Source organism: Bombina bombina, chromosome 6 (genome assembly GCF_027579735.1).
Source record: "Bombina bombina isolate aBomBom1 chromosome 6, aBomBom1.pri, whole genome shotgun sequence".
In the NCBI taxonomy this organism is placed as follows: Eukaryota; Metazoa; Chordata; class Amphibia; order Anura; family Bombinatoridae; genus Bombina; species Bombina bombina.
The window spans coordinates 776,579,281-776,605,838 of record NC_069504.1 but is presented as its reverse complement, the minus strand read 5'-3'; the positions used below and the strand labels follow the sequence as shown (position 1 = coordinate 776,605,838).

The window sequence follows — 26,558 nt, the reverse complement described above, 5'->3', positions numbered from 1 at the left end:
AAAACCCAACATGCATTATACCAACTGAACGTTTCATAGGGTTCACTTCAATGTTCCTGAAGGACGTCAAAAAAAATACTGACCTATCACCTCCAAGCTTCTACAAAAACCTAATTCACAAAGATGGTTTGTACTACCACAAGGATAAAATATACATTCCCAAAGAACTCAGGATTCAACTAATAGAACAAAATCATGACTCTCCTTTGGCAGGTCATCCAGGTGTAAAACGTACTGTAGACTTACTCACAAGGAAATACTGGTGGCCTGATATGTACCAAACTGCTCTCGAATATATAAAATCTTGTGCTATCTGTCAAGTCTCAAAAACAGAAAGGAAATCGCCATATGGATTGCTTATGCCTTTACCCACTTCTACAAAACCCTGGCAACAAGTTGCTCTGGATTTCATAGTTGAACTACCACCATCCAAGACTTACACTACTATACTGGTAGTTATCGACACGTTTACCAAAATGGCACATTTTTTACCATTTCATAAATTACCCACTTCCTCTGAAACAGCCACATTAATATTGGATAACATTGTTAAGCTCCATGGAGTACCCAAAATAATAATATCAGATAGAGGAACACAATTTACTTCACACTTCTGGAAAAATGTATATACTGCACTCAAAATAGATCACCATTATACAACTTCATATCACCCACAAGCCAATGGACAGGCTGAAAGGCTCAATGGTTGGATGAATATCTTCGGTGTTTCTGTTCCTATCAACAAAACAATTGGTCCACTTTCCTATCTACAGCTGAATTTGCATACAATAATTTAACCAACTCTTTAACTAAACTCACACCATTCTTTGCTAACTATGGATTCCATCCCAGATTTGACTCTGTTTCCTCCACTGCTTCTAGTTCACCTATAGTGGATGACTTATGTAACAATATTCTAGACAACTTCAGATTCATCAAGGAAAACATAGAAAAAGCACAAACAACACAAAAGTATTATTACGATCTATGTCGAAGGAAACCTCCACCTTATAAAATAGGTGACAGGGTATGGTTGTCAACCAAAAATTTGAGGATACAAGTTCCTTCTCGGAAGTTAACACAAAAAGTCTGCGGACCTTTTCAGATTCTAAGAATCGTCAACGACAACGCTGTTACCCTTCAGTTACCACCTAGTTTAAAAATTCACCCGATGTTCCATGTTTCGTTGATCAAACCCTATCTTCAAACTAGGAAAAATATACCGCTATTACCTCCGGATTTGGATGCTCAAGATCCTGATGTCTATGAGGTTCAAACTTTGCTAGATTCCAGATACTGCAGGGGTTTCGTACAATACTTAGTTCGTTGGAAGGACTGTTCTGCTGAGGAAGACAGTTGGGAACCTTCCTTTAACCTTAATGCTCCACGTTTTGTGGCTCAGTTTCACCGGAGATTTCCTGATCGCCCGCGACCACAAGCTGTGGGACAGCTTGCCTGAGGAGGGGGTCCTGTCAGGATACTGTTCTTGTGCGTTCTGCTTTAAGGATTTTGTACCAATCAAATGCATACGCCCCTTACAAAACACCTGCACACCTCTCATTCAGTGCTTAGTATTTTGTTTGACACCATTGTAGTTACTCCCACCTAAGCTCCTGAACTTTGTGGGTTTTCTCAATCTTCTGTGATCAAGTTTTACTTATACCAACTTCTACAAAGGAATTCCTCCTTCTCCTCTGCATTTACTTCAGTGCAGCTTTCTTGAAACCTTTCTCCTACTTCACCGCTTTTAATACCTCAGTGTGTGGATGAATGAACCTACGCTGCTATCTAAACCAAGTATCATTGAAATCCTCTACTGATCTTACCTATCTTACCTCCGTGAGTTGTGAACTGTTAATTTCATACCGCAAATAGTCTGTCACTGCCAGGGAGCGTTTGCAAACTCCACAACTGCAGCCTGTTACCAGCGTCTGGAAACCCTACATACTCCCTGGTAGTGACAGACTAGGCTGCCTTTTGTTAGCGGGCTTGTGGAGTGACATTAGTGTGTGGAGTGACATTAATTTTTGTTAGCCAGCTCCCTGGCAGTGACAAACACTCCCTGGCGGTGACAGACTAGGCTGCCTTTTGTTAGCGGGCGTGTGGAGTCATGCTTTGAGCCCAAGGTGTAATCTAACTTTCGGGCTGGAAGGGTAAGGATCTCCCAGTGCAGTATTATGCACTGCAGGGTCAGGAGTGCTTAGCAATCATTTTATATAACCGGAGCTTGTATTTTCCTATGCAAGACTCATCCATTATTTCCGGACTGATCTCCCCCTTCCTCCCCAAAGCTTGCTACTTTCAATTCTTGTTCATGACGCCGTGCATTTACTAACTTATGTATTGCTGTGTTGTCACATTTTAAACATTATCTCCACAAACACTGCAGCACACGCTCTGCAAGAATCACATGTGCTGCTGTTGTATGCATCACAGTGAGCGTGTGCTGCAGATGTGATTCCTTCTAAGTAAGCAGCAAATACATAATAGAACACTATGTGTGCGTGTCATGTGACTGGTGTACCTGTGTGTAACGCACGTCACAATATGGCGGCATGCATACACCCATAGAGCACAGGTATACCATTGTTATTGAAAACACTTTTTTTGAAAAATTTGGGGTAAGATGACAAGTGGGCATAGACATTCATGCTAACTTGATTTTGATTGATTAGAAGGAGCAAGATTTAAGAATTTTAAGCATGTGTTTAGTGTCCCTTTAATGAAATGCTGATAATAAATGAGGACAAAAACAAGACAATAACATATACACAAACCTACACAGATTAAACAAAAATTAACGGTGTGAATAACTTAATGCTAAATATGTACAAAGTAAAAAAAAAAAGCAAAAACATTTAATTAATTTCTTAATTTATCAAATATAATTCAGTCTTCCTACATAAATTGGATAAATGCATTTACGACTATATTCAGAAAAATATTTTTTTTTACTAATTTTGCAAATGCTTTACTGCTGAAGCTTCAAACTTCATAAAAACAGAAGATATGAAGGCAAGAGGAAGGGATACTAACAAAGAAACTAACGAGTTATGATCTATACTTATACTAACATTTTGGCAAAAAAGAGGCAAATTGCATCTTCTCGCTGAGTCCTTTTGGGTACAATATTTGTAGATTAAAAATCCACCTTGTTTCCTTTTGTAGTAATATAGTGTCAATGTTTCCCCCTCGTCTGCTCTGCTTAACATGTTCACTTCCAATGAATTGCAAACCGTCCAGCTTGGACTCATGGTGTTGTGCAAAGTGTGTGTGGCAATTGGGCTATTTATACTTAGATACTTGATATCATCTCTGTGTTCAGTAATGCGTGATCTAAATTCCCTATATGTTTTCCCCACGTAAAAACATGGGCATGAACATGATAGGAGATAGATGACCCCAGTTGTTGAACAATTAATGAAAGAGTTAATTTTATATGTTGTTACTGTGGTGGTTCAAAAAGTTTTTGTCCTTTTGACAATTTCACAACATACACAGTGATTGCACAGAGAGCATTCAACAATTCTTTATGCTTGGACTGTCAGCCAGTTGTCTGGTGTAGTCTTGGTAAATTCACTTTTAACTAGAAGGTCTTTTAGGTTGTTTGCTCTGCGTGCAGTCATCTGTGGGTAATTCCCCACAAACTCATAGAGTATCATCATTAGATAATACGTACCAATTTTTATTAAGAATAGTTTTCAATTTTTGCCAATGTGAGTTATATTTGGTAATCTGATTTCTGCCCATATAGAAGGTTCTGTCTATCTTGGGATTTAGCTTTATAAAGACCTCTCTTTACTGCTTTGTGTAGCCACGATCGTGAAACCTTTTTGCCATTTCCTTTGCATGTTTGTCAAATGAATACTGGTTAAAACATATTCTGCAAATTGACCATAGGGTATCCCCCATTTGAGATTTTCAGGGTGGTGGCTACTGCCTAACAATACACTGTTCGAGGCTGTTTTCTTCCTACATGCTTCAGTACTGATTTGGTCATTGTCCTTACTAATTAATAAGCCCAAGAAACTAATATTATTCAGGCCACTATTACAGGTAAGAAAAATATTAAATTCATTTTTATTAAGTATTGAAATAAATTCATGAAGTTGTTCACTGGTACCTTCACATAATATAATAATATTAATAATAATAATAATATAATAATAATATAATAATAATAATAATAATAATAATAATTTGCGATGTATATAGCTCTTTTCTCCCTGTGAGACTCAAAGCACTTTACAAATATACCAACATAAAGACATAAAAGTTAGGAATTTCTGAAGGTCAGATAAGCGGACAGAATATGAGGATATCGTCCACGTACCATATCCATAGGGACACGTGTGCCACCACCCATGCTGCCCAGATCTCCAAAAACCACCTGGTTTTCCTGAAGGGCCCAGGTGGAGGCATGCATAGGTGGGTGCACACGTAGCCCCCATGGCGGTGTCGCGAACCTGTTTGTAATATTTACCGTCAAACATGAAGATGTTATTTTTAAGAATGAAGTCCAACAGTTTAATAACAAAACAAGTGTCAAAGTCTGAGCCCCTGGTTTTTAAGAAAGTTTTACCAGCATTAGATACCTACACTATGAGGAATCAAGGAGTATAATGACTCGACATCCAGGGGGACTAGCAGAGTACCTTTTGAAATGTTTATACCATCAAGTTTTTTTAATCACATCAGTTGAATCCTGTAAGAAAGTTCTTAATTCTGATAAGAATGTCTGCAAAAAGGAGTCCACATATCAGCTAATGCCTTCTGTAGGGCTTCTTATTCCAGAAATAATAGGATGGCCGGGAGGTTTTTTCAATGACTTGTGAAGTTTTGGGATCCAGTAGAATACTGGAATCTTAGGTTTATCATTATAGAGAAAGCCAAATTCCTGGCTAGATATTCCGCCTTCCCTTTGCGCGTCATTGAGAAGAAATAATAATTAATTTTAAAAAATCATCCTTACTAACTTTTTGATACTGTTCTATTTCCGATAGCTGACGTATGGCCTCCTCAATATAATATTTCTGATCCAAAATGACCACATTCCCGCCTTTATCGGACAGTTTTATGACCAATTATTTGTGGTTAATTCATTCATTTAGAGCAATTCGCTCCCTAGGACTTAAGTTGTCACTAACAATTCCAGTCATTTGCATGATTAATTTCCTCAGAAACATTTTGAACAAAAATAGCAATGTTTGGTATTGAAGAAAAAGTAGGCATATATGTGGACTTCTTCCTGAAGCCAGTCTTTGGCATAATCTCAGTTTTATTATTACTATCTTAATCATTCAAAAGGCTTTCCAAATTATTTTACAGCTTCCCTATCTTTTTTATTAGATAAATCAATTGTTGTCCTAGGTGCCATGATTTTCTTTAAGGCTATTTCACGGGCAAAGAGGTGGAGATCTTTTGTTAACCTCAAATGGATCAAGACAGGAGCTAGGACAAAAACTTAAACCTTTCTCCAATAGTTTAATGTGTTAGGGATTCAATGTAAATGAAGAAAGATTATCTATTTTTGTACAATCATTAGTGGGAGAGCTGCCTAATATAGATTGTGGGTCTTGAGCTAATTGTACCGTGATCAATTCCTGGTCATCATGTATTGCCCCTGGTATCTAATGTTGCCTCTATGTCCCCCATATTTTGGAGCAACATATGCTGCCATCCAGACGTCGTCTTTTTCAGGGACGTCCCTGCATTTTCCAGCAGGACAACTCCAAACTACATTCTACCAGGATTACAAGCGCATTGTTGCGTAAGCAGAGAGTGCGGGTGCTAACATGGCCTGCCTGCAGTCCTGACCTGTCTCTGATTGAGAATGTGTGGCATATTATGAAGCGCAAACTAAGACAATGAAAGCCCCATACAGTTGCGCAGCTGAAGACATGCATAATGGATAAATGGGGGAAAATTCTTCTTGCTAAACTTAATCAACTGGTGTCTTCAGTGCCCAAATGCTTAAAGGACCAGTCAACACATTAGATTTGCATAATCTTCAAATGCAAGATAACAAGACAATGCAATAGCACTTAGTCTGAACTTCAAATGAGTAGTAGATTTTTTTATAACAAATTTCAAAGTTATGTATATTTCCACTCCCCTTGTACCATGTGATAGCAATCAGCCAATCACAAATGCATATACATATAGTCTGTGAATTCTTGCACATGCTCAGTAGGATCTGGTGACTCAAAAATTGTAAATATAAAAGACTGTGCACATTTTTTTTTAATGGAAGTAAATTGGAAAGTTGTTTAAAATTACATGCTGTATCTGAATCATGAAAATTTCATTTAACCTGAGTGTCCCTTTAATAAGTGTTATTAAAAGAAAAGGTAATGTTACACAATGGTAAAAGGTCGACTGTCACAACTTTTTTGGAGTGTGTTGCAGTCATCAGATTTGAAATGAGTGTATATTTTCAAAAGTACATTAAGTTCACAAAGTTAAACATCAAATAATGTGTTAATAATGTGGTTTCAATATAGTACAGGATGAATTGATTTTTCTAATGACTCTTTTTGTTTGTTTTTTGCATTTTCCATACTGTAACAGCTTTTTTTGGAATTGAGGTTGTATATATGTAAGTGTGTGTATATGTGTATATATACAGTATATATATATATATATATATATACTGTATATATATGTGGCTTTTTCAATTTCACTACAAATATTTGCAAATCACAATCTTGTACTTACAATACAATCACAAAAAGTATAATATTAACCATAAAACAGGTGACACTTATTATTATTATTATTATCATTTATTTGTATAGCGCCGCCAAATTCCGTAGCGCTGGGTACAATGATAGGGGTATTCAATGACAAAGATTTGTGATACAATACAAAACATAACAAGACTAAACAAATCTAGCACAGGAGGAAGAGGGCCCTGCTCCGGAGAGCTCACAGTCTATAGGTTAAGGGTGCAGAGACATAAGGTTGGGGTAGCTTGTTACATCGGTTGTATTTGCAGCAGTAAGTCAGGCAGTTCATGTACATGTATTAGCTTGGTTCGGATGCGGGATGGAGGAGAGGTGGTAAGCCTCTCTGAATAGGTGGGTTTTCAAGGATCTTCTGAAGCTATACAAGGTTGGAGACAGTCTGATGGAGCGGGGTAGAGAGTTCCAGAGGACAGGAGCAGCACGTGCGAAGTCTTGGAGGCGGGAGTGGGATGTAGAGATAACAGGAGTGTAGAGACATAGGTCAGAGGTTGATCGAAGAGGACGGGATGGGGAGTATTTCACGATGAGAGAGGAAATATAGTTGGGAGTTAGACTGTTGAGTGCTTTGTAGGTTAGGGCTAATACTTTAAATTGTATTCTGGAGTGTATGGGGAGCCAGTGTAGAGACTGGCACTTGATGTGGCCCATAGACTGTGGTTGGGGCACTTGATGAAAGGGCTGCCCCAACCACAGTCTATGGGCCAAATCAGTCTCTTCAAGGGACTTTGGGACCCATTTATCAAGCTCCGAACGGAGCTTGTGGCCCATGTTTCTGACGAGTCTTCAGACTCGCCAGAAACACAATTTATAACCCTGTCCGCCTGCTCTGAGCAGACGGGAATCGCCGGAAATCAACTCGATCGAGTACGATCGGGTTGATTGACACCCCTCTGATTGGCCGCGAGTCTGCAGGGGGCGGCGTTGCACCAGCAGCTCACAAGAGTATTGCTCTCCACATTCAGCGAGGTCTTGCGAACCTGATCCGCACTGTCGGATCAGGTCCGCAAGACCTTTGGTAAATAGGCCCCTTTGTGTAGCCGTCAGCACCTGCGAGCAGAAAATAGACATCAGTAATATGTAAAACAGTTTTTTACCCTTCTCATCATGTAATTAAGTATATTTATGTTTACCATATTTTGTAAATGTAAATAGCGTATACAAGTTAGTTTAATTATTTAATAATAACTAAATGTCTATGTAATTTTAACTAAAATATGATTAGAATCTAATTTTAATTTAAGGCTTCATCTTTAGCTTAGGTTTGCGTATGATGTAATGTATCTCCTAGTTAATTCTGCTATTGGTGACTAGCACTACATATAAAAAAAACGTTTGGGTGTCCCTTATATAGAGGTAATAAGAAAATAAATGATTGGGGTCTTTAGTTTGTAAATTTCAGATATATATCTCCCTTGCAGGAAAGGCTCTTCCAAAGAAGAAATACATTGGAGTCCGGATGCTTCAGCTTTCCACAAAGTGAGTGTTTCTGTTATATAGATATATAGAAGAGGTAATATATTGGATACATAAGATATGTGTGTCTACATTGGTCTGTACAATAACTCTGTATATAACTACTTCATTTTACATGATGTTACCAAGTAGAGAAATTTAATAAAATTGTTTATTTCATGTTTGCTTATATTATATATTGTATTTCTTTTTTATTTATATATATTACCTTGTTCAAGCTCAGTGCTCCACACCCCTGTAAACATCCCCAGCATGATCTCCTACCACAAAACTCTTCCATTGAACGCTTCTGCTAAAAACCCTGTACCCAAGACCCTCCCCTATTTCAAATATTCCCTCTAATCGAACTATTCTATATTCCTCCCTCTACTTTCAACAACTTTCACCAGGATCCCCTCCCCCAGAGAAAATACACCCTAACAGTTGTTCACTATAAAACAAAATATTTTAGATGCCTTAAAACTGTAAAGATGGAAGAAACATTATGGGCTAAATTACAAGTGTTGCGCTACTTAGTGGTCCCACTTGAGCGTAAACATTGCTAGAAGTAATTTTCTTTCTAATGGTTGTGAGAGTCCATGAGACCTTACTCTTGGGAATTACATCACCAGCCGCTATACAAAGCGCAAATGTCCCAAAAATTATAAATATATTCACATAGCTATCAAATATACTTATTTATCTGTGCAAAAAAAGTGCCAAATATGACCTCCTATGCTCCAGAATAGGGTTCTTACCCGCCCTCCCGAGATCCTCCAGTGATCTGATGCACAATCGTTGCCTCTAAAGCTGTGCTTCATGTAAGAAGGCGTGGGGCACGCCCAAACGCTCTCCGGTGGTGGGAAAAACTGATAACTACTTCCTCGCCCACAGGAGAAGCGAATGTGCCTAGTTCCCACTCAAGATAGAAATGCCACTGCTTCCTCAGTGCTCCGGAAGGTCTGCAATGTGACTGGAGCACTGAGGTACCTGAGACTGACAAGTCAGAGGGAATTTAAAGGGCCATGATACCCAAATGTTTAAACACTTGAAAGTGATGCAGCATAGCTGTAAAAAGCTGACTAGAAAATATCACCTGAACATCTCTATGTAAAAAAGAAAGATATTTTACCTCAAAATGTCCTAAGTATTCACACCCACTGTAAAGAACTGTAAGCAGCCAATCAATATGCCTGTCCCTGGACAGGCAAGGGAGTGAGCCTCGTGCACACTCATCTTATTTCCCTATTCAATTTAAGGAAGTTTACTATGAAATCTCATGAGAGTTACGTGAAATCTCATGAGATCACAGTAAAAGAGTTCATGACCTCAGCACTGCTGATGCTGATTGGCTGCAGTTAATTTCTTCCTCTTTTTTTTAAAAACCTGCAGCTGGGCAGTAACTGAAAGATAACTTTTTACAGAATAATTACTCTGGTGAGCTGAGGAAATTGTGAGGTAAAATATCTTCCTTTTTTACATAGAGATGCTCAGGTGATATTTTCCTGTCAACTTTTTACAGTTATACTGCATCAGTTTCAAGTGATTTAGCATATGAGTATTATGTCCCTTTAAAAGGCCATAACCTTAGGAAAATAAATTTAATGGTACCTACTAAATACCCATTCTAGTGGTCTATTGGCTTAAATATATACCCTCCAGACCCCTCCATATCACTGTGAAGATCTGTCCTGTGCTGTAACTGACAGTGGAGGGTCTTGATGGGAGAGTAAATACACATGGCCAGACAGGAGGAGGCAAAGGCACTGTCCCATGGCCATGCTTGTAACTATGACTCCAGAGAAGAGAATAACATTGCACTACTCTCCTGAATCCCTCTCTTCCAGGAACTAACCATTAAGGGAAAAACTTGATTGAAGATAAATATAATTTTTCTAACATTACTTAAAACCTCTATCCTTGCCCTCCCCTTGTTGAAGCACAGAACTATTGAGAGGGAAGGGGACTTGGAGGTATACTTATAGCTCTGGTGTAGGGTGTCTTTGCCTCCTCCTGGTGGCCAGGGGATTTAATTCCCAAGAGTCTTGTGAACGCTCACAACCAAGAAAGAAATTGATTTATCAGGCAAAAATTTGTTTATGCATGCGCAGGTTAGCGCAGGTATTACAAGTTGAAAGTAAAACTTTTGTGCGTAATTGGAACCCGACGCATGCTAACTAAAGGACTTCTTATATTGTGACCGAAGTACAGTATTTCTAATAATGATTAATATTTTACAATATTTCATATTTAATGTTTTAATAACGTGCCTTAAGTTAACTAATTCTTCATGTGCGCTACACAGACACTGCATTAAACCTACATTGCAAAACCTAAAGCGCGTTAACCATATTTTACATTCCTATATTATTCATATAGAAAAAAAATACTTTTTTATTATTAAATTTAAATATATATATATTTGATGTTAATGTAAAATATATATCTATACCTACAGTATATATCTATATACCTATCGGAATATATACAGGTATAGGTATATACAGATGTATATAGGAATATATATTTAATAATAAAAATAATATTTTCCTGTATGTGAAGAGCATTGGAATACAAAATATTTACAGTAAATACACAAACACATTATAAAATATTATTATTGAATTAATATTGAGACACACAATATTATTATTATATATATATATATATATATATATATATACACAGTATATATATTATATCCCTTTGCCGTCAAATGCATGACCATATACCATATACATAACATAGTAACATAGTAGATGAGGTTGAAAAAAAGATTGAACCTTTACAAATCTAATATAATTACAAAAAAGCTCCAGTTGAGCTTAAAATAATCCTATTTAAAGGTGACCCATTTAACACAAGCAATCATATCCATGAATTCTGTTTCTAGCCAGAAATGTGTCCAAACCATTTTTAAATGTATCTAAGGTACACTACCTCCTTTGGTAATGAGTTCCACAATGTTATTTCTCTAACATTGAAAAAATGTTTCCGTTGCAGGAGATATGGGGGCTTATTTACTAATGTGCGAGCGGACATGATCCGATATTGCGGATCATGTCCACTGCAGATCGATAAATACCAACAGCATATGCTGTCAGCATTTATCATTGCACCAGCAGTTCTTGTGAACAGCTGGTGCAATGCCGCCCCATGCAGATTTGTGGCCAATCGGCCGCTAGCAGGGGGTATCAATCAAACCAATCGTATTAAGATCAGGTTGATTTCCGGTGATGTCTGTCTGCCGCCTCAGAGCAGGCGGACAGGTTATGGAGCAGCGGTCTTTAGACCGCTGCGTCATAACTTATGTTTCTGGCAAGCCTGAAGGCTCGCCAGAAACACGGGACATCAAGCTCCGTTCGGAGCTTGATAATTCGGCCCCTAAATCTCCTTTCCTCCAGCCTTAAATTGTGACATTTTGTAACAACAATTTTCTTGGAATGAACAGTGCTTCTGCCATCTCTTAATGGGCCTTGAATATATTTATTAATAATTAAATTAAGTAATCATGTCACCTCTCAAGCGCCTTTTTTATAGAGAAAAGAGACCCAGTTTGGCTAACCTCTCCTCATAGCTTAAATTCTCTATTCTTCCTTATTAGCTTTGTGGCCCTGCAAAGTATTTTTTTAGATTGGTCCCCAGAACTGCACTCCATACTTAAGGTGAGGTCTTACCAGGGATTTATATTGTGACAGAATTGTGCTTTCCTCCCTTGAATCAATGCCTTTTTTAATACATGCTAGTATCTTATTAGCCTTAGAAGCCGGTGCCCTGCATTGTGCACCCATCTTTAGCTTGTTATCTATTACTGCTCCCAAATCCCTTTCCTCCTCCTACCTTTGAGCCATTATAAAAAAAGAAAAAATAATAATGTTATTTGATAGTGTTTACATGAATGTAACAGTATATTTTAATGTATTTATGTTATGTTTGGGTGCAACTTTTTTATCCCTTACCCTTTACATGAGGCCTTTAGTCACACTAACCCCATGTGTTAAATTTGATTGCGCTCAAGCAAACGCATTTACTTTAAACTTATATTCTTATATTGCTTGCATCCAAATTTTAGCCCGCCACTTGTAATTTAGCCCCATATTGGAATTTAAGAGGGAAGACATAGGGGTCGATTTAATATGCAGCGTATGCTGCAGTTTCCGCGCGAGCCTTCAGGCTCACTGGAAACAAGAGTTAAGAAGCAGCGGTCCTAAGACCGCTGCCGGTTAACTTATCCGCTACCTTTGAGGCAGCAGACAGCAATCATCCCGAGCGAATGTGCAGGGGGCGGCATTGCACAAGCATTTCACTAGAAATGCTTGTGCAATGATAAATGCTGACAGCGTATGCTGTTGGCATTTATCGATGTGGGGCAATGTCTGCCCCCACATTTATAAATCAGCCCCATAGTTTGCATTTAGAGAATTGCAAATAATTAATTGTCAGCAGATGTTAAATTTTCCTTTAACGCCTCTTGGTAGTTTATGTCATATTTTACTATTATCGCCAGCCATTGACATGACTTGGATCTCTTAAACAGTAATTTGCACCAAGTTTACATAAAGTTTAACCACTTTTGAGCTTTGCCTAAAAATTACGTCTTACAGAAGGTAAGGTAATTAGATTGTGTGAGAAAGTGTTAAAAAAATAGTTAAAACATTGTGGTGTCTAAGGAAAATAATTATTTACATGTGTAAAATTAACCATTCTGATAAGTGCTCGATTTCTTTCTTTTTTTTTTAACTTTTAATATCTTAAAAATGTTGTTTTGTTTTAATTTTATAATATTTTTTACACATACAAAAGAATAAAGAAAAAATAAACCATTCATCAGGTATACCGTCGCTTATAAAGTACAATGCCATGTCTTAAAAGAAAATACAACAAAGTACAATTATCTTATCAGATAATATGGGTAATAAAAACAAGTAGCTATAAATAAACATATCACAAATTATAGAGATATATACATACACTCCTAACAGCACATTGTCCAATTAAAATGGGTATCACAACGATAATACTCAAAAACTAAACATAATCTCACAAAGAAGATTGATATTCACCAAATAAATCTCATGGAGTGAAAAATATCAATACATTTGGTAAATTGAAAGTGATATTTTTCTAATGATAATAACCATTTGACTTGATTTCTCCATTCAAGCACACAAAAACCCAAGGTTTCTTTCACATTCATGGCATTAATCGCTTGGTACTACTAGGGATAATATGCAGATATTACCAATTCTATTTCCTTTCATATATTTTGTTAATACGTAATTATTGCCGGTCAATCCCAACACATATAGGACAAGGTGCCCCCTTTTCCCCTCCGACAAGTGCTCTTTGTCTGGGGGAACTCTTTAGAGAGCCTATGCTGAGTTAAGTACAATCGGCATAACTATTTCATATTTGTCTCAGTAATATTTATTGAGGATGGAGATTTATCCATGTGCCTAAAAATGGCTTGCCGCTCTTTTTCCCATGTTTTGGTATAGGCTGGTAGTGATGAGAGTGATGAGTAAGAGTGAACTTATAGGCCATCGATAACCCTCCCTTTATTGGGGTCGATTTATTAAGCAGCAGATGCTGCATCAATGCCCCATCGTTTCAGGTCAGCCTGAAACGGAAGTTAAGAAGCAGCGGTCAGGATGATTGACGGCCCCTGCTAGCAGCTGATTGGCCGCCAGTTAACAGGGGGCGGCATTGCACAAGCATTTTACCAGAAATGCTTGCGCAATGTTAAATGCAGACAGCGTATGCTGTCGCCATTTAATGAGGTTGAGCGGACATAATTAGCTACAGCAAATCATGTCTGCTAAACCATTAATAAATCTACCCCCTATTGTTCATCTGTTAATATACATTATGTCAAAAAAATGTGAATGTTCAATATATGCATACCAACCACTAAAAACTTGAATACCTCTATCCACAACCTCATTTTTCTCCAGTATTTTACAATAAATTAAAATACTATTGCAAAGTAGTATGACTTGTTCAACTGGTAAGTCTGCATTTTGAAGTAGAGGCAATCTAATATGCCCCCCCCCCTTTAGCAACAGAATTAAAACTGTTAGTGTGCAGTTGTGTCTAGGGCCTCTATTTATCAAGCTGTCAACCGCAAATACTCTGGAATTCCGCAGCGTATTTGTGGCGAGCCTGATTCATCTTAGTTATCAAACCCTACGGACCGGCAAAAGTAGAATTTAGTGACGTAACATACGATCCGCCTGACTCAGTCCGACACAGATAGATGCTTACGTCACTACAGATGTTCCGAACGCAAGTTCGGCACTATCTGACTACTTTTGCTAGTTATCAAATAACTAGCAGGTACGCTTGGCACCTTTCCGGCCCAGCATACCTGGTTTTCAATCCGCCGCCCTGGAGGCCGCGGATACCATAGGAATCAATGGTAGTCAGAAAGCAGCGAGAGCGCATGTTCGCTGCTGCCCGATATCCCATTGATTCCTATGGTAATGTCTACACCTAACACCCTAACATGTACCCCGAGTCTAAACACCCCTAATCTGCCCCACCCTACACCGCTGCCACCTACATTATACTTATTAACCCCTAAACCGCCGCTCCCTGAGCCCACCGCCACCTACATTATACTTATTAACCCCTAATCTGCCCCCCCTACACCGCCGCCACCTACATTATGTTTATTAACCCCTAATCTGCCCCCCCTACACCGCCGCCACTATATTTAATGTATTAACCCCTAAACCTAAGTCTCACCCTAACACCCACTAACTTAAATATAATTTAACTAAATCAAAATAAATTATTCCTATTTAAAACTAAATACTTACCTGTAAAATAAACCCTAAGCTAGCTACAATATAAATAATAGTTACATTGTATCTATCTTAGGGTTTATTTTTATTTTACAGGCATGTTTGTATTTATTTTAACTAGGTACAATAGTTATTAACTATTTAATAACTTCCTAGTTAAAATAAATTCAAAAGTACCTGTAAAATAAAACCTAACCTAAGTTACAATTACACCTAACACTACACTATAATTAAATTAATTACCTACATTAACTACAATTAACTAAAATTAAATAAAACTAATCTAAAGTTAAAACCCCCCCACTAAATAACAGAAAATAATAAAATAATTACAAGTTTTTTAAACTAATTACACCTAATCTAATCCCCCTAATAAAATAAAAAAGCCCCCCAAAATAAAAAAGCCCTACCCTATACTAAATTACAAATAGCCCTTAAAAGGGCCTTTTGCGGGGCATTGCCCCAAAGTAATCTGCTCTTTTACCTGTAAAAAAAGTACAATACCCCCCCACCAACATTAAACCCCACCACCCACACACCCAACCCTACTCTAAAACCCACCCAATCCCCCCTTAATAAAACCTAACACTAACCCCTTGAAGATCACCCTACCTTGAGAAGTCTTCACCCAACCGGGCTGAAGTCCTCCACGAAGCCGGGCGAAGTGGTCCTCCAGACGGGCGGAAGTCTTCATCCAAGCCGGCCAGAAGAGGTCCTCCAGATGGGCAGAAGTCTTCATCCAGGCGGCATCTTCTATCTTCATCCATCCGGCGCGGAGCGGGTCCATCTTCAAGACATCCGACGCAGAACATCCTCTTCCAACGACATCCGACAACTGTATGACGGTTCCTTTAAATGACGTCATCCAAGATGGAGTCACCCTTGAATTCCGATTGGCTGATAGAATTCTATCAGCCAATCAGAATTAAGGTAGGAAAAATCCTATTGACTCATGCAATCAGCCAATAGGATTGAAGTTCAATCCTATTGGCTGATCCGAACAGCCAATAGAATGTGAGCTCAATCCTATTATTTTATTATTTTGGGGGGGCTTTTTTATTTTATTAGGGGGATTAGATTAGGTGTAATTAGTTTAACAAACTTGTAATTATTTTATTATTTTCTGTAATTTAGTGGGGGGGGGTTGTACTTTAGATAATTTTATTTAATTGTAGTTAATGTAGGTAATTAATTTAATTATAGTGTAGTTTTAGGTGTAATTGTAACTTAGGTTAGGTCTTATTTTACAGGTACTTTTGTATTTATTTTAACTAGGAAGATATTAAATAGTTAATAACTATTTAATAACTATTCTACCTAGTTAAAATAAATACAAAGTTGCCTGTAAAATAAAAATAAATCCTAAACTAGCTACAATGTAACTATTAGTTATATTGTAGCTATCTTAGGGTTTATTTTATAGGTAAGTATTTAGTTTTAAATAGGAATAATTTATTTCGATTTATTTAAATTATTTTTAAGTTAGGGGGTGTTAGGGTTAGTGTTAGACTTAGGTTTAGGGGTTAATACATTTAATATAGTGGCGGTGGTGTAGGGGGGGCAGATTAGGGGTTTAATAAATATAAGGTGGCGGCGGGGTTACGGGAGCGGCAGGTTAGGGGTTAAACAATTTATCTAGTTGTGGCAGGGTCCGGGAGCTGCGGTTTAGGGGTTAAACACTTTATTTAGTTGCGGTGGGGTCCGGGAGCGGCAGGATAGGGGTTAATAACTTTATGTGGGTGGCAGCGGTATAGGGGGCGGAAGATTAGGGGTTAATATGTATAATGTAGGTGGCGGTGGGCTCCGTGAGCGGCAGTTTAGGGGTTAAAAATTTATTAGAGTTGCGGTGGGCTCCGGGAGCGGCAGTTTAGGGGTTAAAACACTTTATTTCGTTGCGGTAGGCTCCGGGAGTGGCGGTTTAGGGGGTAAAAAGTATAGTATAGTGTGGGTGTTTAGTGACAGGGTACCAAGAAAGCTGAAAAAAAGCAAAAGAGCAGCGAGATCGATGACTGTTAACAAAAGTCAGCTGTTCATCGCACCGTACTTGGTGCGCGGCTTTTTGACAGCTTTTTTGATAACTTTGGAGAACGTATTCAGGTCCGCGGCAACGATGTTAGGTGATCTTAGGCAAGCGTATTGGTGCCGTCGAATGCAGGTAAGTTGACAGGTTGATAAATAGAGGCCTAGGTCTTATGTAGATCATATTTTTTGTAGCGATGTGTTAAAATAACTTAACAAGCTTTCTCAAAATATAATGTAGCAAAGATCAAGGTTATCTCAGGAAAGATTCTCGTAAACAGTGTATCCATTGGACTGCGTCCCGTCCCCCCTTTCTTGATAAGAGGCTGCTCTCTGGGAAGGCAGCAAAGAAAAACAATGAAATAAACAGAAATACATATGAAACTGTGTAACCCAATTTTTAAAGGGATATATGTGCTAAATATGTATCTATACTGAATATGTATACATACTATGTACTGTATATATGTTCTCTACTAAGCAAAATTGATAATATAAACTGCCAATACATTGACTATTGAAGAATTATTTGTGCATGAAACCATGAAAGATATTCCATCCCATGCAGTGCTTTAACTTAATAAGCTCCCCCCCTCATAAAACATATAAAGTGGGCGCTATCTGGTAGAGATTTAAATGCAAAGAATTCTTGGAGGGTCTTGTCTATTTTTTCTGCTAGGTCAGGGTTTGTTAATATGGAATCATCCAACATCCAAATAAAAATATGTAAAGAGGTGTTGGGCCGTTTAATTTTAAGCACTGCTGCAGAATAGTCTGACCATCTTGTATGTGATATGGAGGAGCTCACTATGAGGGAGATTACAAGTTGTGCGGTACGACTATACCACTGAAAAATTGTCCTTTGCATGCAGAATAGTCAGTTCACCCGTATTACAAGTCGTGCGGTACGCCTATTTCACTAGCATTTTAGTTTATACCACAATGATCTATTCAGCACTTAAAAATTGCCTTTTGAGTGTGGAATGTTCAGAGGCCAGTAGTTATGGATTTTGCAAAACATTTTATTTTACAAAACTCAAATAAAATATGTTACAAGGTACACTAACACCCATAAACTACCTATTAACCCCCAAACCACCATCCCCCGCATCACAAATACATAATAAACCTATTAACCCCTAATCCGCCGCCCACCTACATCCAGACTACCTAAATTAAAGTATTAACCCCTAATCTGCCGCCCCCGCATCACCAACACTATATAAACCTATTAATCCCTAAAATGACAACCCCCACATCACGGCTCCCTAAATAAACCTTTTAACCCCTAAACCACCAGCTGATTTGAACAGCCAATAGGATTTAAGTAGCTCTCATTGTATTGGCTAATTTGAAATTTTCAGACAATAGGTATGCAAGGTACCCCAATATAAACGGGGTACCTTGCATTCAAGCTTTAGTGTGCGAAGGACGATCGCATGAAGAGGAGGCTCCACATCGAATGTCATTGCGGTTGCCAATCCTGCTCCGCGCCGCATCAGGTCCGCGACCCCTGGATAAAGATGATTCCGTGACACTGGGATAATGATGGAAGATGTTGCCGTCCTGGAAGAAGATTTTTGCCGCCTGGATGAAGACTTTGCTCCACCTGGAAGAAGATGCATGTCCAGACTTCAGGAACTGTGAGTACATTTTTTGGGGTTAGAGGGGGGTTTTTTTTGGGGGGGGGGTGTTTTTTTTAGATTAGGGCTTTTTTATTTTTTAATGGGCAGCAAAAGTGTTTTTTATTTTAAGGGGTTGTACTTTTAGGGGGTAATTTGTATTTTTTTTTTTAAGTAAAAGAGCTGTTAAAAGGGACTTTTGTAGGGCATTGCCCTAAGTTTAAAGGCTATTGGTAGTTTAGTGTTAGATTAGGGGTTGTTTTTATTTTGGGGTGGCTTTTTTGTTTTTATATGGGTATTAGATTAGGTTTAATTTTTTTATTTTGGATCATTTTGTTTATTTTTTTCTGTAACCTTAGATTTTTTTATTTTTCGTAATTTTAGCATGTTTTTTTTGTAATGTTAGGTTTTTTGTTTTGTTTTCGTAGTGTTAGTATTTCTTAATTTTGTAATTTAGGTTTTTTATTTTGGTATATTTTATTATTTTAAAATAGTAATGTTAGGTTTATTTATAGTTTAAGCTTAGGTTTTATTTATTTCACAGGTAAGTTTTTATTTATTTTAAGGTAGTTATATTTAAGTTTAATTTAAAGTTAGGGGGGGTGTTAGGTTTAGGGGTTAATAGTTTAATTCAGGTAGTCGCAATCTGGGTGTTTGGCGGTTTAGGGGTTAATAGGTTTAGTTTAGTATATGCGATGCAGGGGGAGGTGGATTAGGGGTTAATAGTTTTATTTAGGTGTTAGTGATGCAGGTTTGCGGCGGATTAGGGGTTAATAGGTTTATTGTAGTGTTGGCGATGTGGGTGCAGCGGATTAGGGGCTAATAGTTTTATTAAGGTATTAGCGATGCGGGTGAGAGGCAGATTAGGGGTTAATATCTTTATTTAGTGTTGGCGATGTCAGGGGGTAATTAGACTAGGGGGTTATGTTAGGGTGTTAGATTTAAACAAAGTTTCTTGTCTTCCATAGACATCAATGGGAAATGCGTTATAGCGATCGCCATGCCGCAACCGTAGGTGTTAGGTTTTTCTAACACTTTTTCTCCATTGATGTCTATGGGGGGATACGTGCACGAGCACATCAAGTCAGGACTTGGCTTTTGTGTGGTATGGGGCTTAACACACCATACCGCACAGAAAAAAAGAGTTTTTTGTAACTTGTAATGGCTGCGGTATAGAAGTAGCAGTACAGACCCATTTTGCACAGTGTGTACGCTACGGCTATACTGTACAACTTGTAATCCCCCTCTATATATGTTAATCCAATTTTATTTGTTAATATATAATCAATTCTACGGTTTGGAGAAATGAAGTGTAATAACATTTATCCGGATGTACAAATCTCAAACTATGAAATAAATTATGATTCCTCAATAGTTTCAAAAGTGTTAAAAAGTTTGTTTAGAGGTCGTAGGATTAGGATTCGTACTATTTTCGTCAGGATGTAGTGATACATTCAAATCACCTCTTATAAAGATAGCCCCTTTCGAAATAGCAAAAATGCGTTGAAGCGTTTCCGGAAAAAGTGGAGCATCTTTGTGTTTGGGGTGTTAGGTTTACCATAAAGTAAACCAAATATACCTAAAAATCATCCATCTGTATCTTTAAAGGTCTGTGTGTGTCTGAAAGAGATATTTGCATGTATGAGTGTCAGGATAGGTTAAGTCCAGAGTTAGACCCAAATGCTAAAATGAAGTTAGAATAACACTCTAGCACTGTGAGTATATTCCCGGACCTGACCCTGCGACAGCTGCAATAGTATACTCACAGAAATAAACTGGAAGATGATACAGCAGGGTCAGGGGAAGAACTTCGGGTAGATAAGGGTTAACCAAAAGAGTAATCCATCAAGCAATAACCGGCAACATGGAATTAGGCAGGCAGGGGTTAACCAGAAGGGTTTGTCAAACAAGCAAAGTTCCAGCAGCGTGTAATCAAGCAGTTTGGGGTTAAACAGTAGAATGGTCAAACAAGCAAAGTCCAGCAACGTGTAATCAGGCAGTTTGGGGTTAAACAGTAGAATGGTCTAGCAAGCAAAGTCCCAGCAGCGTGTAATCAGGTAGTTTAGGGTTAAACAGTAGAATAGTCAAACAAGCCAAGTTCCAGCAGCGTGTAATCAGTCAGTTTGGGTTAACAGTAGAAATGTTCAAAACAAGCAATAGTCCAGATAACAGGAAACAGGCAGGAAGGGATTAGGAATCAAACAAGCCAGCAATTCTGATTCAAAATAAGTAATCCAAAAGTTACTTACAAGCAGGAACAGAACAAACAGGCCCCGAGGTGAGGAGACGCCGGAATAAGAAGGCCCTCTGACGTCAGCAGAAGGGGCCGAGGAGAACAAGGTTGCTAAGCAACCAAGGAAGCTCTACCGCGCTGTACAGAAGGAAGCGATCAGCAGCTGAGCGATCGCGACAGTGCCCCCTCCTCAAGGACCCCTCCGGGGAACACGAACAGGTTTAGAGGGATTCTGAGCGTGGAACTGTTTGATCAAAGCAGAAGCACGAACATTAGAAGCAGGTTCCCAAGAACGTTCAGTGATGGGATATCCCTTCCAGTGGACCAAATAATATAGACGGGTACCCCGTAATCTGGAATCAAGAATATGACTGATCTCAAATTCTGAAGTACCATCCACAAGGAACGGAGAGGGAACTTTACATTTGGTGGAAAACCGGTTAGAGACTGCCGGTTTAAGAAGAGATACGTGAAAGACAGGGTGAATCTTCAAGTTGTCTGGTAAAGCTACCCTGTAGGCAGTAGAACAAACCTTGGAAACAATCCTGAATGGTCCAATGTATTTGGGACCCAATTTAGCACAAGGTTGTTTGAGTCGAATGAATCGGGAGGAAATCCAAACCTTGTCTCCAGTCCGAAAAGAGGGTGCCTTCCGGCGTCTGCGATCAGCAAATCTTTTATACTTTTGAGAAGAGAGAAGAAGAATTTCCCGAACCTTCTTCCAGTGTTTACAAAGATTTCTCACTGTACGATCTGCTCCAGGAACTCCAGAACCTCCCGAAGACATAGGAAAAGTTCTAGGCGCAAATCCATAGGCTGCCTTAAAAGGGGAAGTCTGTAAAGAAGAATTGAAACGGGAATTGTAAGCAAGTTCAGCTAAAGGAAGAAGTTGAGACCAATTGGAGTGCTGATGATTAACATAGTGCCTGAGATAGGATTCAAGAGATTGATTTACCCGCTCAGTTTGACCGTTGGACTGAGGATGATGAGCAGTAGAAAGAGATATGGTAACCCGAAACTGTTTGCACAGAGATTTCCAAAATCTTGAGACAAATTGAACTCCACGATCAGAAACAATGTCCAAAGGAAAACCATGTAATCTGGTGATATGAAGAATAAACAATTCAGCAAGTTTCTGGGCCGATGGTAATCCAGGTAATGGAACAAAATGAGCTGCTTTGGAAAACCTGTCTACCACAACCCATATGGTCTTGTTTCCGGCAGAATTGGGAAGATCTGTAATAAAGTCCATGGAAACATGAGACCAGGGATAATACGGAACAGGTAGAGGTTGTAAGAGTCCAAGAGGTAAAGATGAAGACTGTTTATTAGAGGTACAAGAATGACAAGCTGCAACATAATCCTTGACATCTTTGCCCATGGAAGGCCACCAGACATGTTGTTTGAGTCTCCACAAAGTATTACGCACTCCTGAATGTCCAGATAGAACATTATCGTGAGCCCAACGAAGAAGTTTTAGACGGAATTCAGTAGGTACAAATAAGATTCCAGGAGGTATGTTAAAGGATGAAGGAACGGAAGCTTGAACAGACTGTAATGCTTGGAAAGGAAATGTAGACAACTGAGCTAGAACTTTAGCAGGGCGGAGAATGGGTTCAGAATCCAAAAATGTAGAATCAGAAGCTAGAAATTGTCTAGATAAAGCGTCTGCTTTCGTATTCTTAGAACCAGGAATATAAGAGAGGACAAAATTAAATCTGGAGAAGAACAAAGCCCATCGGGCTTGACGTGAGTTGAGGCGTTTGGCAGTATGAAGATACAGAAGATTTTTATGATCCGTGAGAATAAGAAATGGTTGAACCGTGCCTTCAAGCAGATGTCTCCATTCTTCCAAAGCCATTTTAATAGCTAACAATTCCTTGTTACCGACATCATAATTCAGTTCAGAAGTATTGAACTTCTTGGAGAAAAATCCCACAGGAAGGATCTTGCTAGAAACAGGATTTCGCTGAGATAGTACTGCCCCAGCAGCAATCAGAGAAGCATCCACTTCAAGGATGAATTGGAGACTCGGAACAGGATGGCAAAGAATGGGAGCAGAAGTAAATGCAGACTTCAGAGATTCAAATGCCTGTAAGGCTTTATCAGACCAATGTTTGCAATCCTGACCCTTCTTAGTAAGAACAGTAAGGGGTGCCGAGATGTTAGCAAAGTCTTTTATGAACTTACGATAGTAATTGGCAAACCCCAGGAACCTTTGAAGAGATTTTAAGGAAGTAGGTCTAGGCCAGTCTATAATTGCCGACAGTTTGTCAGAATCCATCTTGAATCCAGACGGGGAAATAATGTAACCCAGGAAATGAATAGATTCTTGATGAAAAGAGCACTTTTCAAGCTTGGCAAAGAGAGAATTTTCACGTAATCTCTGGAGTACTAATGTAACATGATGAACGTGGTCCTGTAAATTCCGGGAATAAATCAAAATATCATCAAGATAGATAATAACGAATTGATTAAGATAGTCTCTGAATATTTCATTAACAAAATGTTGAAAAACTGCAGGGGCATTGCATAACCCAAAAGGCATAACTAAATATTCATAATGCCCAAACCTAGTATTGAAGGCAGTTTTCCACTTGTCCCCTTTACAAATTCTGACCAAATTATATGCCCCACGAAGGTCCAATTTGGTAAAGATGGAAGCACCCTGGAGACGGTCAAATAATTCGGGAATGAGAGGAAGTGGATAACAATTCTTGATTGTAATTTGATTTAGAGCTCGATAGTCAATGCAAGGACGAAGGCCTCCATCTTTCTTTTCCACAAAGAAAAAACCTGCTCCTACTGGAGAAGTAGAAGGGCGGATAAAACCTTGGGCCAAATTATCCTTGATATACTCCTCAAGTGAAACATTTTCTTGATGAGAAAGTGGGTATGTTTTACCCTTAGGTAGAGGAGCTCCTGGTAATAGGTCAATGGGACAATCAAAGGTCCGGTGTGGAGGTAATACTTCAGCATCCTTTTTAGAAAAGACATCACAGAAAGAATGATAATGTCCAGGCAAGGAATCAGGAATGTCCAAAGCTGCCACAACTGTATTAGAAGTTTTGGGAGTACTTTGAAGACACTGTTTGAAACAAGAAGATCCCCAAGCAACAAGCTCTCCTTTAGACCATGAAAAAACTGGATCATGTAATTGAAGCCACGGGAGTCCCAAAATGAGAGGAAACTGTGGGGAAGAGATTATGTCAAAACAAATGGTTTCGGAATGAAGTACTCCTACAGACATGAGAAGTGGTATCGTAGAATATTGAATGAAACCAGAACCTAAGGGTTGACCACTGACAGTAGTGACCTTGATTACTTGGCTCTTGGAAAGCAAAGGAATATGAAAAGCATTAACAAAGTCCGAATCCATAAACATTCCGGCAGCTCCGGAATCGATGAGTGCTTGAGCCTGAAATTTGGTGTTGCCAAAACGAACAGTGACTGGAACAAATAGCTTGGGATTGAGGGTAGAAAAAGATCTTTGGCTTAACTCAGTCCCTCTTTCTGGAGTTAAGCCCTGGCTTTTACTGGACGAGTTGGACAATCTTTTAACATATGCCCCTTAATACCACAGTAAAGACATAGTCCCAGATTACGCCTTCTGAGACGTTCAGCTTCGAATAATTTAATTGCACCAACCCCCATGGGTTCACTTGACTCAGAGATAGAAGTATTAGGAGTAGGAAGGTTCGGTGAACGAGGCATAGGACGGAAAGAAGATCTGATAAAGGATCTTCTGTTACGGTCACGTTCATGGAGACGCTTAGAGTAACGAGCATCTAGCTTGATACATAAGTTGATAAGTTCCTCTAGAGAATCAGGAAGATCCCTATAAACCAATTCATCTTTCAAACGATCACAAAGACCTTTACGAAACGCTGCACGTAAGGCCCCATGATTCCACATAGTTTCAGCAGCTAAAGTCCGGAATTCTATAGCGTATTGTGCTACAGAAAGAGATCCCTGTCTTAGATCTAAAAGTCCTGCTTCAGCAGCCGCTGATCTACCAGGTTTATCAAACACAGAAGAAAATATGGAAACAAAAGTGTCAATATCATGGAGCAAAGGATCATCCTTTTCCAACAGTGGAGAAACCCAAGCCAAGGTTTTACCCTTCATAAGAGAAATTAAAAAGGTGATCTTGGAGGAAGAGGAAACAAACATCTGAGGATTATTTCTGAAGTGAAGGCGGCACTGATTTAGAAATCCTCGACAGTCTTCAGGATTGCCGTCATATTTATCCGGTAGTGGAATTCTGGGAATAAACTGTTCTGCAGGTTGTGGCGGATTAAATGCAGGGTTAGAACTGGCCGCAGGAACAAGAGGTGTTGCAGAAACTTGAGAAGGAGAGAGATTATGCAAAAGAGCAGTAATTTGATCCAATTTAGAATCCAGGGATTGCAGGTGTGCAGAGTGGGTTCCAAGAAGCTGTCCCTGTAGAGCCACAGCTCTGGATAACTCACCAGGGTCCATTTTATGGCCTGTTTGTAATGTCAGGATAGGTTAAGTCCAGAGTTAGACCCAAATGCTAAAATGAAGTTAGAATAACACTCTAACACTGTGAGTATATTCCCGGACCTGACCCTGCGACAGCTGCAATAGTATACTCACAGAAATAAACTGGAAGATGATACAGCAGGGTCAGGGGAAGAACTTCGGGTAGATAAGGGTTAACCAAAAGAGTAATCCATCAAGCAATAACCGGCAACATGGAATTAGGCAGGCAGGGGTTAACCAGAAGGGTTTGTCGAACAAGCAAAGTTCCAGCAGCGTGTAATCAAGCAGTTTGGGGTTAAACAGTAGAATGGTCAAACAAGCAAAGTCCAGCAACGTGTAATCAGGCGGTTTGGGGTTAAACAGTAGAATGGTCTAGCAAGCAAAGTTCCAGCAGCGTGTAATCAGGCAGTTTGGGGTTAAACAGTAGAATGGTCAAACAAGCAAAGTCCAGCAACGTGTAATCAGGCAGTTTGGGGTTAAACAGTAGAATGGTCAAACAAGCAAAGTCCAGCAACGTGTAATCAGGCAGTTTGGGGTTAAACAGTAGAATGGTCTAGCAAGCAAAGTCCCAGCAGCATGTAATCAGGTAGTTTAGGGTTAAACAGTAGAATAGTCAAACAAGCCAAGTTCCAGCAGCGTGTAATCAGGCAGTTTGGGTTAACAGTAGAAATGTTCAAAACAAGCAATAGTCCAGATAACAGGAAACAGGCAGGAAGGGATTAGGAATCAAACAAGTCAGCAATTCTGATTCAAAATAAGTAATCCAAAAGTTACTTACAAGCAGGAACAGAACAAACAGGCCCCGAGGTGAGGAGACGCCGGAATAAGAAGGCCCTCTGACGTCAGCAGAAGGGGCCTTGGAGAACAAGGTTGCTAAGCAACCAAGGAAGCGTTACCGCGCTGTACAGAAGGAAGCGATCAGCAGCTGAGCGATCGCGACAATGAGTATACTGACTCTGCACTTTTTAGAGGTAAAAGAACAATAAGTGTGTTAGTTATTTGTAAAGTTATGTTCTGAATATTTAGGTTTGTGTAATCTCTTAAAATGCATCTCTTGGAGAAACAGAATATCCCCCTTCCTTTTATATTGATCTGTTAAGGCAATAGACTGCTTGGGGGGGGGGGGATTCAGACCCTTCACATTCTGAGAGATCTAATGGGTTTGTCTACCTGA

The 26,558-nt window shown here is 39.0% G+C and overlaps 1 protein-coding gene across 1 annotated transcript in view; it reads left to right on the top strand.

The window, feature by feature from the left end:
• The window catches only part of HTRA4 (HtrA serine peptidase 4), a 311,700-nt gene that overhangs the window by 238,443 nt on the left and 46,699 nt on the right, over nucleotides 1-26,558 (top strand). The window contains exon 7 of the mRNA XM_053718083.1: nucleotides 8,165-8,222. Coding sequence (XP_053574058.1) covers nucleotides 8,165-8,222 — 58 coding nt within the window. The remainder of the gene's footprint in view (nucleotides 1-8,164; nucleotides 8,223-26,558) is intronic.